This window comes from Nematolebias whitei, chromosome 7 (assembly GCF_014905685.2).
Source record: "Nematolebias whitei isolate Nwh7 chromosome 7, NemWhi1, whole genome shotgun sequence".
NCBI lineage: Eukaryota > Metazoa > Chordata > Actinopteri > Cyprinodontiformes > Rivulidae > Nematolebias > Nematolebias whitei.
This window is the reverse complement of record NC_056504.1, coordinates 49,957,898-49,974,692: the sequence shown is the minus strand read 5'-3', so window position 1 is coordinate 49,974,692 and position 16,795 is coordinate 49,957,898. Positions and strand designations below refer to the sequence as shown.

The 16,795-nt window shown below is 43.4% G+C and overlaps 2 protein-coding genes across 3 annotated transcripts in view; both read left to right on the top strand.

Annotated features, from left to right (window-relative positions):
* The window catches only part of si:dkey-49n23.1 (semaphorin-3D), a 17,262-nt gene extending 11,630 nt beyond the window's left edge, over positions 1–5,632 (top strand). Inside the window, exons 13-16 of the mRNA XM_037679927.1 lie at positions 1,317–1,474; positions 4,088–4,152; positions 4,505–4,638; positions 5,144–5,632. Of these exons, the coding sequence (XP_037535855.1) occupies positions 1,317–1,474; positions 4,088–4,152; positions 4,505–4,638; positions 5,144–5,632 (846 nt within the window). The remainder of the gene's footprint in view (positions 1–1,316; positions 1,475–4,087; positions 4,153–4,504; positions 4,639–5,143) is intronic.
* Positions 5,633–9,486: 3,854 nt separating this feature from the next.
* The window catches only part of smpd4 (sphingomyelin phosphodiesterase 4), an 11,121-nt gene continuing 3,812 nt past the window's right edge, over positions 9,487–16,795 (top strand). The window contains exons 1-10 of one of the 2 annotated variants that reach the window (XM_037679729.1): positions 9,487–9,557; positions 9,653–9,739; positions 9,827–9,963; positions 10,041–10,116; positions 11,656–11,764; positions 11,928–11,980; positions 12,062–12,213; positions 13,207–13,339; positions 13,999–14,070; positions 15,437–15,526. In XM_037679729.1, coding sequence (XP_037535657.1) covers positions 9,519–9,557; positions 9,653–9,739; positions 9,827–9,963; positions 10,041–10,116; positions 11,656–11,764; positions 11,928–11,980; positions 12,062–12,213; positions 13,207–13,339; positions 13,999–14,070; positions 15,437–15,526 — 948 coding nt within the window. In that variant the 5' untranslated portion in view covers positions 9,487–9,518. The remainder of the gene's footprint in view (positions 9,558–9,652; positions 9,740–9,826; positions 9,964–10,040; positions 10,117–11,655; positions 11,765–11,927; positions 11,981–12,061; positions 12,214–13,206; positions 13,340–13,998; positions 14,071–15,436; positions 15,527–16,795) is intronic. The other variant, XM_037679730.1, reaches the window with a different exon arrangement.

The window sequence follows — 16,795 nt, the reverse complement described above, 5'->3', positions numbered from 1 at the left end:
TGTCCTCCTGTTGTCCTGTTGTTGTCCTCCTGTTGTCCTCTTGTTGTTCTCCTGTTGTTCTTTTGTTGTCCTGTTGTTGTCCTCCTGTTGTCCTCTTGTTGTCCTCCTGTTGTCCTCTTGTTGTCCTCTTGTTGTCCTCTTGTTGTTCTCCTGTTGTCCTCCTGTTGTCCTCTTGTTGTTCACCTGTTGTCCTCTTGTTGTTCTCATGTTATCCTCTTGTTGTCCTCTTGTTGTCCTCCTGTTGTCCTCCTGTTGTCTTTTTGTTGTCCTCTTGTTGTCTTGTTGATTTTCTCTGCATGATTTAAGTTTGATTTAAGTTTGATTTAAATTTGATTTAAGTTTGATTTAAGTTTGATTTAAGTTTGATTTAAGTTTGATTTAAATTTGATTTAAGTTTGATTTAAGCTTGATTTAAGCTTGATTTAAGTTTGATTTAAGTTTGATTTAAGCTTGATTTAAGCTTGATTTAAGATGGAGGACGAGTATTTTCCATTTAATTCTTAAACTTCACGTATGTTGGTGCACATTAATAATTGTGACTAACGTGAGCTCGAAAGAGTAAATGCAGCATCTCTCTGGGAGTTGGACAGAATTTATGACGACGTCTCCAAAATGTCTCAGAACGTTCTCAGGGGTTTAATTTCCTGCCGTGAGTCTCGGAGGCTCTCAGCCTCGTCTCATGATTTTTAAACTCTCTCTAGATTTATGCAACGTATTTATTTTTGAAGCTGTGGATGCCTTGAGCCTTCCTGATTTAGTTTCTGCAGTTTTAAAATGCTCCAGCTGTGTCTCGACACCCACTGGAGCTCCAGTCCTTCAAAACCCAACGATGATAAATCTTATTTATTTAAAATCTGATGGAAATCTGCCTCATGTCTAAAGTGAACACCAGATTAAACCATAAACCAGATTAAACCATAAACATGGGGGCGGTACAAAGATGGCCGAGCTGGGTACAGTGTGGACGGTAAAATAATGTGCGCAGCCAAGAGTGAGACCGCAACAGAAAATCAGAGAGTTCAGACAGTTTAATGTCTCCACCCGTCTCAGACCAGAGAGACTGGTTTAAGAATTAATCAAACTGGTTTAAGAATTAATCAAACTGGTTTAAGAATGAATCGAGTTGGATAAAACGTTATTTAAGAAATAATTGTCTGATTTGTTGAGGTCAGGCTCTCCTGTCAGCTGTCGTTCAGGTTCACGAGGTTTTAAAACAGCTGTTTGAATTGTTCTGGGAAGACGAGACCAAGACGACAGAGAAACGTCCACACGGGACGAGTCCTGAAACGATCTGAAGACGATGTTTGTCCCCACAGGACCAGCTGTATGTGTCCAGTGAGCTCGGCGTGGCCCAGCTGGGCCTGGAGAGGTGCGAGTTTTATGGATCGGACTGCGCCGAGTGCTGCCTGGCCAGAGACCCTTACTGCTCCTGGGACGGACAGACCTGCTCCAGATACTTCCCCACCAGCAGGAGGTAGAGGCGCTCGGGGGGGCGGGGTGTAGACTGGTCCAGTAGTCTCAGACCTGCTCACTCATCTGAAGATGTTTTTATAATATGAACAGCGTTCACGTCTCGCCGTGCCGCTCACCAACTACAGGTGTGTTTGAGGTTTTTACCTGTTCACCTGGGAGAAGGTGAAGGACATCAGCACCATCTGAGGGAGAAAGTAGATTTTTGAAAAGCATGAGGGCGGTGTCCGGTGGATTCACCTTGAACAGAAGGTACTGGACAGAACTGCCACGGTCCTCAACCTGAACTGGGTGGATTAGTCCCTCCAGGTGTGTGTGTGTGTGTGTGTGTGTGTGTGTGGGTGTTTTTCTCTCAGGTGGAGGAGGTCAGGTATCTGGGCGTGAGTGATGGTAGGATTGAGGGGGATCAGTGGATGGGGGCCTCTTTCTCAGTAATGAGGATGTTGGGCTGGTTCTTCTGTGGTGAAGAAAGAGTTTGCTTGAACAACAAAGCTCTGGATTTACTGGTCTGTCTACTTTCAAGATTTTTTGTCATTCCACCTCATGTGGTACATGTGGTGGAACGAAATTATGTACACAGAGTCCCAGTTACATCAACAATAAAATGTAAAAGAAAAACAATAATAACATCCAAGATGTGAACTAAGAAAAACATCAACTAAATATACACTAAGCACTAATAGCATTAAAACAATACGTCAAACATGAATGAACACAGCAAGATCAGCAGCAACATGAAACAGATCAGCAGCAACATGATGTGATTCTTCTGGTTAGAGATTCATGAGTCTAACAGCCTCAGGGTAGAAGCTGTTCCTCAGTCTAGTGGTTCTACACTTAATACACTTAACTTAACAACCTCCTTCCTCAGGGGAGCGGGGCAAAAAGTGTGTGTGCTGGGTGAGTGTGGTCCTCCATGATGCAGGTGGTCCTCTTCCTGCATCTGGAGGTGTAGATGTCTGTGATGGTGGGGAGACTGACTCCAACATCTTCTGTGCAGCCTTCACCACTCTCTGCAAAGCTTTTCTTTCTGCAGCTGTTTCCAAACCTCACCTGTGGTCTTGAGGTTTGGATCAGGACCAAAAGAACCAGATGCTGGATCCAAGTGGCTGATATTAATTTCCTCAATAGGGTGGGGGGGCTCGGAGTAGAGCTGCTGCTCCTTTGCATCACAGGAGTCGGCTGAGGAGGTTCATCTGATCAGGACACCTCCTGTTGGAGGTTTTCCAGGCTCCACCCACTGACAGACCCAGAACTCTCTGGAGGGGGGGTCAGATGTCCTCTGTGGTCGGGGTTTCTCTCCTGGACCTGCTGCCTCCACCACCAGACTCCAGACGAGCAGTAAAAGTCAAATTTATTTATAAAGCACTTTTAAAACAGCAGCTGTTACCAACGAGCTTAACAATAAAATCACATCATCAAGTAAAAAATAACAAGATGAAACAAAAGTATCAAAAATAAAAACATAAAAAACACAAACACAGTGAGAAACACCTGGATTATAAATCAGATCACACTTTGTCAAACATCAGTGAAAACAGGTGTGTTTTAAAAACAGGAAGTGAAGCGGTCTGTCTGATGACGGGAGCAGACTGGTCCAGAGTTTAGGGTCCAGGACTGAAGAAGTCCGATCTGCTCTGAGCTTCAGCCTGGTTTTGGTTTTGGTACAACCGAAGAGCATATGGTTGAAGTGGGTCAGAGAGGGTCCGTGATGCAGAAACACCGTAACGGTGAGCGCTGTGCGTGTTGGGATGACGGCTGGAACAGATTCTAATTTATTTTAGAAGGGACTCCTGTTGAGACGAAATAATTAGTTTTTAAAACGTGGACCGTTTCCTCTCCGAGCAGTTTCCTGGAACTTCTCCCGTCTTTCTCAGGTCGTTCTGGGTTTTTCTTTAAATTTTGGGTGATTTTTCTCCCAGTTCCAGTCCTATTGATGGTTTTCATGTTTAAACCAGTAAATCCAAATCTTTGAATCGTTCAGACAGAAAATAAATAAATTTACAAACTTTACTGAAACAACAAACCGTCTGCTGATGTTCTTTTCACTCCAGCAGATCAGATTAACCAGATTTCGTCCTCTTCTTCACTTCCTGCTCTTTGCTCGTGTCTTCTTTCGTCCTCTTCATCACTTCCTGCTCTTCGCTAGTCTTTTTTCATCCTCTTCATCACTTCCTGCTCTTCGCTCGTGTCTTCTTTTATCCTCCTCATCACTTCCTGCTCTTCGCTCGTGTCTTCTTTCGTCCTCTTCATCACTTCCTGCTCTTAGCTCGTGTCTTCTTTCGTCCTCTTCATCACTTCCTGCTCTTCGCTCGTGTCTTCTGTCTGAAGCAGGTTTCCTGGTTTAAATGTTCAGGTTTAGTTTCTAACTGGATCAGAAGCAGCACAGATCTAAGTTCACGGACGGTAAATGTCTGATCAGCTGCAGTTAAACAGTAAGACGTGGTTCCACCTCACACACCTGTCATGGTGCGTTCAAGGACTTGTCTCCCAGCAGGAGGAACGGAGAGTTTTGTTTAGCCTTCGAACTCGTGCTCAGGTCCAGGTTGAAGTTTGCCCTCAGAGGAAACGCTCGTCAGCCGACAATGATGTTTGTGTGTTTGTGTTTGTGCGTCAGGCGGGCTCGCAGACAGGATGTGAAGTACGGAGACCCCTGGAGTCAGTGTCCGGTTTCAGAGGACGGTAAGGATGTCCACTGTCTCACTGTCTTTGAGAACTGTGTGTGTGTTCTCAGAAACGACACACTCCGATTGGTCGATTCTTCTTTTTGTAGATAAAACTGAAATGTTTGTTTTTAAACTGAAGTGTGTGTTTAAAGTTAAAGAGCGGAGAACAGAACTGATGTTAATGTTGCAGATGATCAGTTTTGGTCTCACCGTATTCCTCCAATAGCACCAAAGTCCCGGTGTCTTGGGGCAGAGACGTCCTGTGTAGCTGCAGAGTCTCTGTCCTCGTTCTGATCCATGACACTTTATTTCTTCTCTGCAGTCGAAAACTCTTCACGTGATCAGTTCGTCTCTTGCTTCTCCGTCAGATTCAGATTCGGTGGCGGTGAAGGAGGTCTACGGCGTGGAGGGAAACGCCACCTTCCTGGAGTGCGTCCCTCGGTCTCTGCAGGCCGAGCTCCGGTGGACGGTGTCAGACGGCCGGGACAAAACTCTCAGACAGGTGAGACGAGCGTCCCGTCGCCACGACCATTTCAAAGTTTTAATAATAAATGAATCGGTGAAATCACTCTGAGGTGGACCGTATGGACATGGTGTCTTTGTTAGCTGCGCTTGTCCATCTGTTAGCAAAATATCTGATGAACCTCTGGACATAGTTTTAGTCTCATGGTAAACGATGTTTTTTTGTTTACATCTAATTGACGTTTGAAGACAACCCAGTTTAAGATGGCCGCCACAGCTAACGGACAAAAACAAAAAAGTGTGAAACTTTGTGTGGTAGTAGCTGAGAGTCCTCCCCAACAGACACTCTAAGTGCTGTCAGGTCTTCATTTTCCTGTTTGGACTTCTTCCCTTGATCACCTGGCTCAGGTGGGCGGGGCTTCAGACACCTGGTGGCTCCGCCCCTGAACAGTAAATTTCCTCAGTTTGTGTGAAAATGTGGAAAATATTTTATTAGATTTTAAACTTTGTGATAAAATGGACCTCCTGAACGTCTCTTCTCTCAGCTTCCTCAGGACCCTGAAGACCGGTTCCTGCCCCTGAAGAGAGGGTTGCTGGTTCAACGCCTGGACCTAAGCAACGCTGGCCTCTACACCTGCACCAGCCACGAGCACTCCTACAGCGTGGTTCTGACCCGGTACCGCCTTCACGTCATCCCCAACCACAGTCTCCACCCCACGCACTACCTGCAGAACCACAGCGACCCCCCTGCTCCCCCGGGCCTGTCCAGGACCGGCACAACTGGAGGAGGACTCTCTGGGTTCCTGGGCCAGTCGGGCGGTTCTGTGTCGGGCCTCAGGAACTCGTGGCAGCCCCCTCTGAGGAGCTACAAAGACCTGCAGATGGTGGGGGCCGCGGGTCTGAGCGTGGACGAGTGCGAGCAGCTGTGGCACCGCGAGAAGCGCCGGCAGCAGAAACTCCGGGTTCTGAAACTGAAACAGGAGAACCGCAAGGCCCGGGTGAGGAGGGACAGCCCCCCCGAGACCCCCCTTTAGTCCCCTGGAGGACACAGAGACATCTTGAAGGACAGCAGGTCCTGCAGAGGACAAGGACGGGTCCATCTGAGACCGTTTGATAAGTTTATTAAAAAACAACAACTGGTTCTGATCAAAGTGGATTTTTTAACGATCGTTTTAAAAGTGAAACCAGTTAAAGTTCGTTTGTTTGAGTTTATATCATTTCTCTGTCCATTAGACACAAACATTAATAAAACCCTCTTCAAGGCTTTTAGAGAATATTATGGGATGTTTCAGCTCCTCACAGACCCTCCTGCTGCCCTGGGCTCGAAACGACCCGCCTGGCCTGTTGTAGAACCTGTGGTCGTTTTGACCCAAGGGCAGCAGCAGGGTGTGGAACACCCCGGCAAGAACGCAAATCTGATTTCCACCACGAGCGGATCTGAAGTCCGTCGCCTTTTTTCAGACAAAAATTATTTTTCTATAACTTAAAAAAATCTGCAACAACTGAAGCAACAAAAACGTTTTTTTTTTTTCTGTTTGAAAAGTTTTTACTTTTCAGGATTTCTCGTTGAAAATCAGCGAGGGACAAATTTAAACACATTTCTAAAACGCGTTTAATTTTTGTTCAGCTTTAAAATCAGGAAACCTTTTTGTTTTAAAACCTGCAGGGAATTTATTTAGTCAGTTTCTTTCTGCAGCGAAAAACATGAAAAAATAAAATCAACACGACGACGAAACGTGTTCAACGTTTTTCAACTCTTTCAAGGAAAAACGTCAGGAACCGTTTGTTTTTTAATAAATGCAGAGATCATAATGTGGATCAAATTATTTTAAAGGTTTTAATTTGCAGCAGGTTTAAAGGTGGTGAAAACATATTTACTCCGTGTTTTTAAATAATCTGAAGTTTTTTCAGATTATGAATCGGAAGATGATTTTATTTTTCAGCTGACTTTTTGTCTTCAGATGTTTACGAAAGAAAAAAAATCAGGAAAAGCTTCAGATTTAAATGTTTTTAACTGAATTATCCTCCTAAGACTCTAAGAAGGTTTTTCTGTTCTGAGATCATGTAGGAAATAAAGTCTCAGTGAACTCACACACATACAGTGCCTTGAGAAAGTATTCAGCCCCCTTGAACTTTTCAACCTTTTGCCACATTTCAGGCTTCAAACGTAAAGATATAAAATTTTAATTTTTTGTGAAGAATCATCAACGAGTGGGACACAATCGTGAAGTGGAATGAAATTTATTGCATGTGTCAAACTTTTTTAACAAATAAAAAACTGAAAAGTGGGGCGTGCACTATTATTGGGCCCCCTTACGTTAATACTTTGACTTGGCCATTCCAACTCCTGGATACGTTTATTTGTGAACCATTCCATTGTAGATGTGTCTTTATGTTTTGGATCATTGTCTTGTTGGAAGATAAATCTCCGTCCCAGTCTCAGGTCTCTTGCAGACTCTAACAGGTTTTCTTCCAGAATGGTCCTGTATTTGACTCCATCCATCTTCCATCAATTCTGACCATCTTCCCTGTCCCTGCTGATGAAAAGCAGGCCCAAACCATGATTCTGCCACCACCATGTCTGACAGTGGGGATGGTGTGTTCAGGGTGATGAGCTGTGTTGCTTTTACATCAAACATATCGTTTTGCATTGTGGCCAGACAGTTGGATTTTGGTTTCATGTGACCAGAGCACCTTCTTCCACATGTTTGGTGTCTCCCAGGTGACAAACTTTAAACAACTCTTTGAGAAATGTCTTTCTTCTTGCCACTCTTCCATAAAGGCCAGGTTTGTGCAGTGTACGACTGATTGTTGTCCTATGGACAGACTCTCCCACCTCAGCTGTAGATCTCTGCAGTTCATCCAGAGTGATCATGGGCCTCTTGGCTGCATCTCTGATCAGTCTTCTCCTTGTTCCAGATGAAAGTTTAGAGGGACGGCCGGGTCTTGGTAGATTTGCAGTGGTCTCATACTCCTTCCATTTCAATATGATTGCTTGCACAGTGCTCCTTGGGATGTTTCAAGCTTGGGAAATCTTTTTGTATCCAAATCCGGCTTTGAACTTCTCCACAACTGTATCTCGGACCTGCCTGGTGTGTTCCTTGGTCTTCATGATGCTCTCTTGGCTTTGAACAGAACACTGAGACTATCACAGAGCAGGTGCATTTATACGGAGACTTGATTACACACAGGTGGATTCTATTTATCATCATCAGTCATTTGGGACAACATTGGATCATTCATAGATCCTCACTGAACTTCTGGACTGAGTTTGCTGCTCTGAAAGTAAAGGGGCCCAATAATATTGCACGCCCCACTTTTCAGTTTTTTATTTGTTAAAAAAGTTTGACGCATGCAATAAATTTCATTCCACTTCACAATTGTGTCCCACTTGTTGTTGATTCTTCACAAAAAATTAAAATTTTACATCTTTATGTTTGAAGCCTGAAATGTGGTGAAAGGTTGAAAAGTTCAAGGGGCTGAATACTTTCTCAAAGCACTGTATGTTCCCATGTGTAATAAAACAACAACTTTGTTTGCATTTTAAAGTAAAATTTATAATAATTGGTGTGTTTTTATGTAAACAACTGTTTGTTTTCCAACATTTCACCTCGGTGTTGAAATCTACAGTAACGAAGTTTTATACGGAAAAAATACTAATGAAAACTTATTTTACAATAAAATAAAATTATTTGTGTTTTCTGTGTTTTTTGTTTTTCTTTGCGTTTAGCTTGAGTCCAAATTAAAACCTTTATTGTATAACTTTATTATACAGACATATATAAGTTAATAACAAGAAAGCCACTGTGCAAAACTCCTGGTCCATCCTTAATCTTCATTTTTCTTCCAAGCAGCCAGACCTTAGTAAATCTTTCAAAGACTGAAAATGAGCACAAAAGCAACTACATTAAGAAAAAGTTTGTAAAGCCCAAAGAACTGTTGATCAGACACCCAGTTTTTTAATAGTTAAGTTGTTTATATATCAAAAATAACACGGTTTGACTTAACTAATATTTCTGCACCAATATCTTTAAAAATAAGATTGATCAGTAAAATGTGAAGTCATTGTTTTAACCTCTGTTTTAACCTGCAAGTTAATTTTTTTTTTAATTCAATTCAGTTTATTTATACAGCGCCAAGTCACAACAGAAGTAATCTCAGGGCACTGAACAAGTTAACAAAACTTGAATAAGTTACCAAAAAAAACAAAACCATATAAATAATCTGACACTATTTATCTGAGGCACAGACTACTTTTAATTTAACTGAATCACAGAAAGAAAGAAAAAACACATATTTAATAAGGACACGTATCATTTTTAACTTTTCCAATCAGAACTAAAACCGTCACTTTAAATAATGCTAAATATATATCACAATTTTTTTTAATTTTATCAATAATAATATAATTAATGCAGTTGTAATTCTTCTTTTGATCAGCAGATGGCAGTAACGCATACAAACACGTAACCGCCTGCTGTAAATGAACCGTAGAAGAAGAAGTAGCGGCTCGCCGCCCTTTGAACTGATAAAAACTGAGCCAACAGTGCGCGGTTTGTAGAAAGACAGACCAAACGTTGGTTTTCCTTCGTTGATACGGTGAGGAGATGTTTGTCAGGAGTTAAATTATTTATGTTGTAGTTTCCGTGTTGATAGGAGAGTTTTACGGCCGCCTCTTAGTTTAAGTTGCTCTTTAGTTAGCATGTAGGCTAATGGTAGTTTTTCAGACTCGTGTTTGTTTTCAGTCATTTAACAGAACAAACTTGTTTTTCTGTCTGATTTTCTCAGTGAACTCTTTGTTTTCAGCAGAATGGAATAGCATCAGTTTCAGCTCGGTTTAAAAGAACCTCTTGTTGCCTGTTCGTGTCCAGGCAGGATTCACTGGACTGGACTGGACTGAAATAAAACAAGACTACAAACATGGCGGCTCCAACGCTGCAGCAGCCCAGTTTCCTGCTGGTGAGTCTGGACCGACATGATCTTCTGACCTGGGTTAGTCCTCGGGCAGCACGTGTTCACATATTGCATAAAGTTTGATTTGTGATGTTTTCCAGGCGAACCTTAAAGCTGATTCTACCACCAAACCTCTCCTGCAGCGATGCCAGGATCTGGTTAGGATCATCGATGAATATCCTGCCAAGGTACAGAAACTGAACAGCAGACTGCTGCATCATGGTCGTTGTAGGCTGCACGATTCGGTCTGCAGGCTCTGATCTGTGTTCCTGCAGGAGCTGCACCTGATCTTCCCCTGGCTGATGGAGAGCATGTTTGGCAGTCTGGACGGCGTCATCGCCGGCTGGAACCTGCGTCTCGTTAGCGCACGATGCAGCGACTACAGCGTCGTCTTGGACTTTCTGAACCCGGGGTACTTACAGTTCTATACTCGCACACAAGTCTTCATTTGATCCAGATCGAACATCAGTTTTCTCTCTTGTTTTCCAGAGGCCCGATGATGAAGCTGGTGTATAAACTTCAGTCAGAAGAGTATAAATATGAAATCCCCGTCAACTATCTGCCGGTAAGAACATTCATTACCCAAACTCAGCCTGTGGTTTGAAATATTCACTGTATTATTTGGGATAACCTTTTAAAGTTAGTTCAATCTGCAGCATTCTGTAGCTGCTTTAATTAATTATTGGTATTATTTTTTTCATTAAGTTACTCCCATGGATTTTTATTGTTAAGCTCATTGGTAACAGTTGCTGTTTTTAAATGTGCTTTATAAATAAATTTGACTCGACTTGAAACTGAAGGAAACAAAAATATAAGTCTACAAATTAAAATGACTTAATTTTTGTTTTAAACGTAAATAAACTCTGATTCAGGTCCAGTTCTGTCAGGAGGAATTACACAAAAATCCAGCAAACCGTTGTTAGAAGCTTTTGAAGGAGATCCAGAAGTTTTAATCTGAACTGCGCCGCTCAAGGTGGCTGCATGTTGGAGTAACTCTCACATTCATTCTGAGATTTTGCTTTTGAAAACTATAATTACTCTTTTTTTTCTGCATGTAAATTGATTTTTTTTTCCGGATGATTACTTCCTCTGGTATCAGATGCTGTGCTGCTGGAAGGATTTTTACTGAAACTTTTTTTTACTTTTGGACATTTGTTATGATGCGTAACCATAACAACAAGGTGGTTTTCTACTACTGGGAGCAGCTGATTAACCTATTAAAAGCCCAAATAATACCTAAACTACAGCCCCAAATCCCGAAAGAGTTGAAAAGGAGGTGCCGTGGATGCATTCCCGTCTACCTGGAGGCAATGCTCGAGTGCCTGACCGCTGAGATCTTGGAGGTGGCGGGAAACACGGCTCGTGACAGCGGGAGTACCGAGATCGTCCCCCGGCAGTTAGGTTCGCTGTGGGACGGACTGCTACAAGAGATCCTTCCTGCCCAAAGCCATCAGCATCTAGAACAACAAATGAAACCAAGAAGAGCTACAACAACAATTAATTTCCCTTTGTGATTAATAAAGTATTTGTGAATTGAATTGAATGTTCGACCCAAATCTATTTAATGAAACCAAATACTGAGAACATGGTTGTGAATTTGTGACTTCGAAGGAAATGATAAAGAAATTGTTTTTTTATGGGATTAAAATAATTTAGTAAATCCTCCTAACTGACCTCAAACAGGAAAAGTTTAGTCTGATGCAACAACAGTGAGTGTAAACATTTGGTTTACTCAGCTGTTAGCGTAGATGCTAACTTAACACAGAAAATGCCATAGCAAAGCTAACTCGCTTAGCATTGTGTTAATTTTCTACACAAACGTTTCAGTCAGCTTCTGATGGCTTCAACCATCATTTAGAGACTGATAATCTTCAGGGTTCAGCTCAGAAAAAACAGATTTGCTTCTACCACAGGAAGCTACGGTAACCCTGCTGGGACAAAAGGCACCGAAGCAGCTGCTTCGCCACCTCTCTTGCAGAGCAATAAAATCCATTTTAACATTTAAAAACTGATTCAGAATCATCCAGGTCTCATGAGTTTATCCTAAAAGCTGCTTCAGAGTTTATATTTGTCTCGGTTCTGATCCCTGGACTTTGTTTTTCAGGGTCCTGTGAAGGCCTGCATCCAGGAGGGGGTTCTCCCCGACTGTCCTCTGTTCCACAACAAGCTGCAGTTCCCCCCGTCGGGGGTCCTGACCCTGAACATCGCCCTCAGTATCCTTCACAAACCCAGTCCGTCAACTCGTTCTTTAAGCTAAAATAACTTGTTGAAACCCGGTTGACGGGGTTTAATTCACGTTTAAACACGAGCACTTGGAGCTGCAGGCGAGACGATGATTTAAAGTTACATCTGAGATTATTCCTCAGCTTCCTGCAGATCCGTTTGAGTTCTTCATGTTTCATTTCGCCTACTGTCTCATCGCACCGATGGTGAGTTCAGCAGACGTCGATCCTGACGGAAGCTGCTCCACCAACGTTTTTCATCAATAAAAACAAGTTTTTCTGTTTCAGAACTTTCCTCAGGGCCAGCCCGGCGGCTCGACGGACAGCGCCTACTTTGTCCTGGTGGACATGTACCTGAAGTACTTCCTCCCCACTGAAGGAAGCGTCCCCCCATCCCCGTTCTTCGACTCCAGAGGCTCCGTGACGGCTGCCTCACCGCGGTACTGGCACCGACCCGGCTTCATCAGACTGTCAGAACGTCATCTCAAATGTTTAGTTTTCTTGTGAACCCTGAGGAACACCAGAATTTGTAACGACCACTAAAACTTGTTTAGGACAGAACCGGGGGTGTCCAGACCAGGTTCTAGAGGGCCCCCATCCTGCAGGTTTTACCTGTTTCACACCTGGTTCTGCTGTGGCCCGTTCAGTACTCATTGATTCAGATCAGGTGTGTTGTAGCAGAGAAACAGAGGGTGGGGGCCCTCCAGAACCGGACCCCCCTGGACTAAACCATCACACTTGTTGTTTGAATGTTTCTCGGTCTGTTTTTCAGCTCGTAACTCGTCCCACAGTCTTTGTTCTGTTTCAACCAAAACGTTCGGCTCATTCAGGACTTTCCTGCAGGGACCGTTCTGAAACCTTTAGCTTTGTCGGCCATGTTTTTCTCTTTGAAAATGAATGACGCCCTCCTCCTCTTCCTTCAAAGCCTTTAGCTGTTTAAAGCCTATTGCTGCTCGTTTCAGCTGTTGTCTGCCTCGGCTGTTTTCAGCTACTTTTTATATAATCTGCTAATTTTAGTCCTTTTTCTGCTTTCTTTCTGTTTAGATAATTTTCACTTTTTGTGATTCTTTCAAATAGTTTTGGCTTTTTCTTTTGCTAATGTCATGTTTTTTATAATTATTCAGCCTCTGACTGTCGGCTTCTTTCTGCTACATTTCTGCTCTGTTCAGCTGTTTCTACACATTTCAGCTGTTTTCAGCAAAGGTGAGCAGCTCAAACAACGATTTACTTATTGAAACTTCAGCAGCTTTCAGCTGAAATCGATCAGCGACGAGTTGTCGTCACAGGAAACGACGCTCCTCTGGTTGGTTTAGTCGTAACCACGGAGTTAAAACAGACGAGTGGTTAAGACAAACATTTGTTCCGGTTTGTAACTGACGAGATTAAGTCGGGTCCTCTGGACGTTTTAGTAACTCCAGCTGTTTTCTCCTCAGACCCTCCGGTGGATCTTTCTCCGGTTACGGCGTCCACAGTCCCAGCCTCCTGAAGCATCACATCTTCCATCAGCCGTCGGTGAACGCAGACCCCGCAGCGCAGGAGATCTGGAGGTCCGAGACGCTTCTGCAGGTGAGACGCGTCGACTTCAAGGATTAACTCTTTTCTTCCTTAAAGAATCTGGTCCAGAAGAGATGATTCAACCTTCTTTCGTTTAACTCACACTTCCTGTTCAGGCGTGAAAATGAGTCTTTTATTTTGAAGGCAGGGACCTGGAGGTTCCTTCCTTCCGATAATCCAGCCCTCCCTGTAATCTGGATGTTTTAGTTCAGTTTTCAGCTCATGTTTGTAAACGAGAAATTATCGTCAAACATTTCAAAACCGAACTTTGGTCCATAAAACAACTAAACTGGAGTTCCTCCGTCGTGTTTCCAGGTCTGAATAAGAAGAGTGTAGAACGTTTAAACATCTTATTCTCTGGTTGAGAACACTGATTATAGTAATAATAATAATATAATCCAGATTATAATCTGGCTGTGCTTCAGACCTCTGAAGACTAAACGGCAGATTATTACCAGATTATGTCACTCGTGAGTTTTTTTTTTTTTAACTCTAAATGGAAACTTTTTGTTTGTCGTAACGTTTGAAGAACAGATTATAAAAACACTTTAAAGACGTGTCGACGTCACAAATGACCAAAAATTCAATAAAAGTTTTAACCGTTTCAGTTTGGAAACGATCCACAAGAAAGTTTAGCAGAAGTTGACATTAAATCTGTTGTTTGTTTGTAGATGTTTGTGGAGATCTGGCTCCATCATTACTCCCTGGAGATGTACCAGAAGCTCCAGTCTCCTCAGGTAAAGGTAAGACATTTATCCCCCCCACCTGCTCGCACAGCTGGCTGCTGATTGGCTGACCCCCCCCCCCCCCTTCCCCTGCAACTGCTGGTGTTCCCCACCAGTTACCATGGTAACAGACCAGCCTCTGCTCCTCCCTACAGCTTCATTTTGATTTGTTCCGTTTGTTTCTGAGCAGGTGAAGTTTGGCTCCGCCTTCTTCCTGTTCGCTCAGATCAATAAACTTCGGCGCCGCCGGCGTCAACGATCGGTGTTTTGATTCGTGTCGAGCTGCTTCTGCTTCCTGCCACCTCCTGCATGCTGCACGTCACCGGGGGTGTACCGCTTCCACGAGGAACACCAACATGAAGCCTCACCTGTGAGGGGCTGTGGTGGGTCTGACCCGCTCCAACAGAACCAACGAGCTTCAGGATGAACCAAACTGAACATCGCTGATCCAGAGGAGGCCGAGCCCAGAGCCTCGGAGAGCTTTACTTCAATCTTTAATTAAAAATAAAGATTAAAGTCCATCACAGACAAACCTCCTGCTGGTGTTCCTCTGAACAAAGAATTTAGTGAACGACCGTTTACCTCGTTTTCTTTACATTAACTGAATAACAGGCTAACGGCGGTTAGCTGTGGCGGCCATCTTGTTTGGATGCCTGAACGTTCATCCAGCGATCTGCAGAGGAGACGGTGAAATGTTGAAACCCTTCTGCAGATCCTGGTGAACATTCCTCAGATTAAATGTTTGTTTTTGTGATGAGAATCGTTAAACTGAATTTATTTAGTGGGTCCAGATACCAGTACCAGCATGAGGTACTCGAGTACTCGTACTCTTAAAACACCCGATTCGTCTCTGCGCTTCATGACATGATGTCATTTCCTCTTCCAAAAACTAAAAACCGTCTTCAAAGGTTTTTTAAGATGAACACAGACAGACTGCTGTGTTGAAGAAATAAATGTTTCTAAAATTATTCTGTGATAAAAATATTAACTCAGTAACTTCTCACGGTCAACAAGTTCCCAAACTGGAAAATGAATCCAGTCCTGAGACGCCTGAAGTTTTCTCTAAATGTTCCGGATAAATTAATTAATTTAAGCTCCGAGTTCATCAAAGATCCACCGTTTAATGATTCTCATCTCCACCGCCGAGCTCCCCCCCCCCCCCCCCCCCCGATGAAGCTCCTCTTCATCGCCTTGATGATGAAGAGGAAGGCGTGTCCTCCTCTTCATCAGTGAAGTGATGAAGCTGCCCGTCGATGTTTTCTGTCGTCTTTTGGTCAAATGTTTCTTTGTTGTTTTTCTCCTCATGTTGACCTTCCTCTTCCTCACCCTCCCTGCTCTTCCTCTCTCCTCGTGTCGACCCCCTCCTGTGTTTGTGGGTGAACAGCTGGCGCTGCTGCAGTACCGCCTCAGTATGTCCAGCATGCCGTACCAACCCCACGCCCCCCCAGGCTCTGGGACCCTCCACACCTACCAAGTACTTTTACCTTTTCATTTAGCTCCGCCCCTCCGGGGCCTCCTGAAGGTAAACCTTCAGTCGGTTGCGTCAGTCCACGATACTTCTCTTACCCAGCAGTCTCTGCAGGTCTCTCTTGTTTTTAATGTGGTCGTGTAAAAACTAAAACCTGATCCAGGTCTGCTGAGATCCTGACCCGCATCACGATCCATCAGTTCTATAAAACCTCAACGATGCAGCAAAAGATCCAACTCTCATTTTGTTCAGGACATTTTCAAGTGAGGTTCTGTGGAAAAGTTCTGAGTAATCAACATCTTACCTGCTGCAGATAACTCCTTGAGTTTGTAGAATCAGTTTAATCTGACTGGATTAACGAGCTAACGGCTAATCCAAATCTGTTGTAATAAAACATCTCAAATCTTCAGAAGTTTCACCGTGATTCTTACAAACGCCGTCATTTAACCATTTAATCGCTGCTAAAACAACAGAACATTTCCACTTAACCAACTTTAAAAAGACCAGAATATCCCTTTGATAATCAAATCTCAATATCAACTCACTTTAATCTCCAACGACTGTAAAGAGTTGGTAATCTGCTGTAATCTGACTCCTGCAGGTTCCAAATTAACTTCCTCAGTTTGTGTTTTCTTAGATTATAACTCTGACAAATGAGGTCAGAACGTCCGAGTCTCAGGACCCAAATTATCGGTGATCCCAGGATCCGTTGGTTCTCCGGTGGGTCGGTTCGGACCCATCCTCCTTTAAGAAGGATCAGCGGTTTCATCAACAAGCAGAGTTTTCTATAAAATCTGTTTTTAGACTGTAAATCTGAATTATGTGCAGATTTTTGGCTTTAATTTAATTTAGCCCAGAATCTGAAACGTATCGAGCCCGTGAGCTTCCTGTCGGCAGAACGTCGAGTTTCAGCAGAGACGTATCGTGGACGGCTGCGAGGCGTTGAGCAGATTGTTGTTCTGGTTGTAAAGCATGTTGTCTCTGCCGCCGCCGAATCGCTTCATCAACAAAAGCTCTGCATCGGCTCATGTTGGTGCTGAAAAATCTGATGTTGGAGCAGAACAGAGGTCCAACTCCCATTAGAACCAAAATAGTTTTTGAAATTTATTTGCAGTTTTAGGACTTTAAAAAGTAAAAAAAGATAAAAGTAGCCGCAGATCCAGAGTCAGAATTGATGGGAGGAGGACCTGAGCTGCGCTGTAATTGGTTGCTGTGGGACAAGGCTGTGCTGTGATTGGCTGCTGTGGGACAAGGCTGTGCTGTGATTGGTTGCTT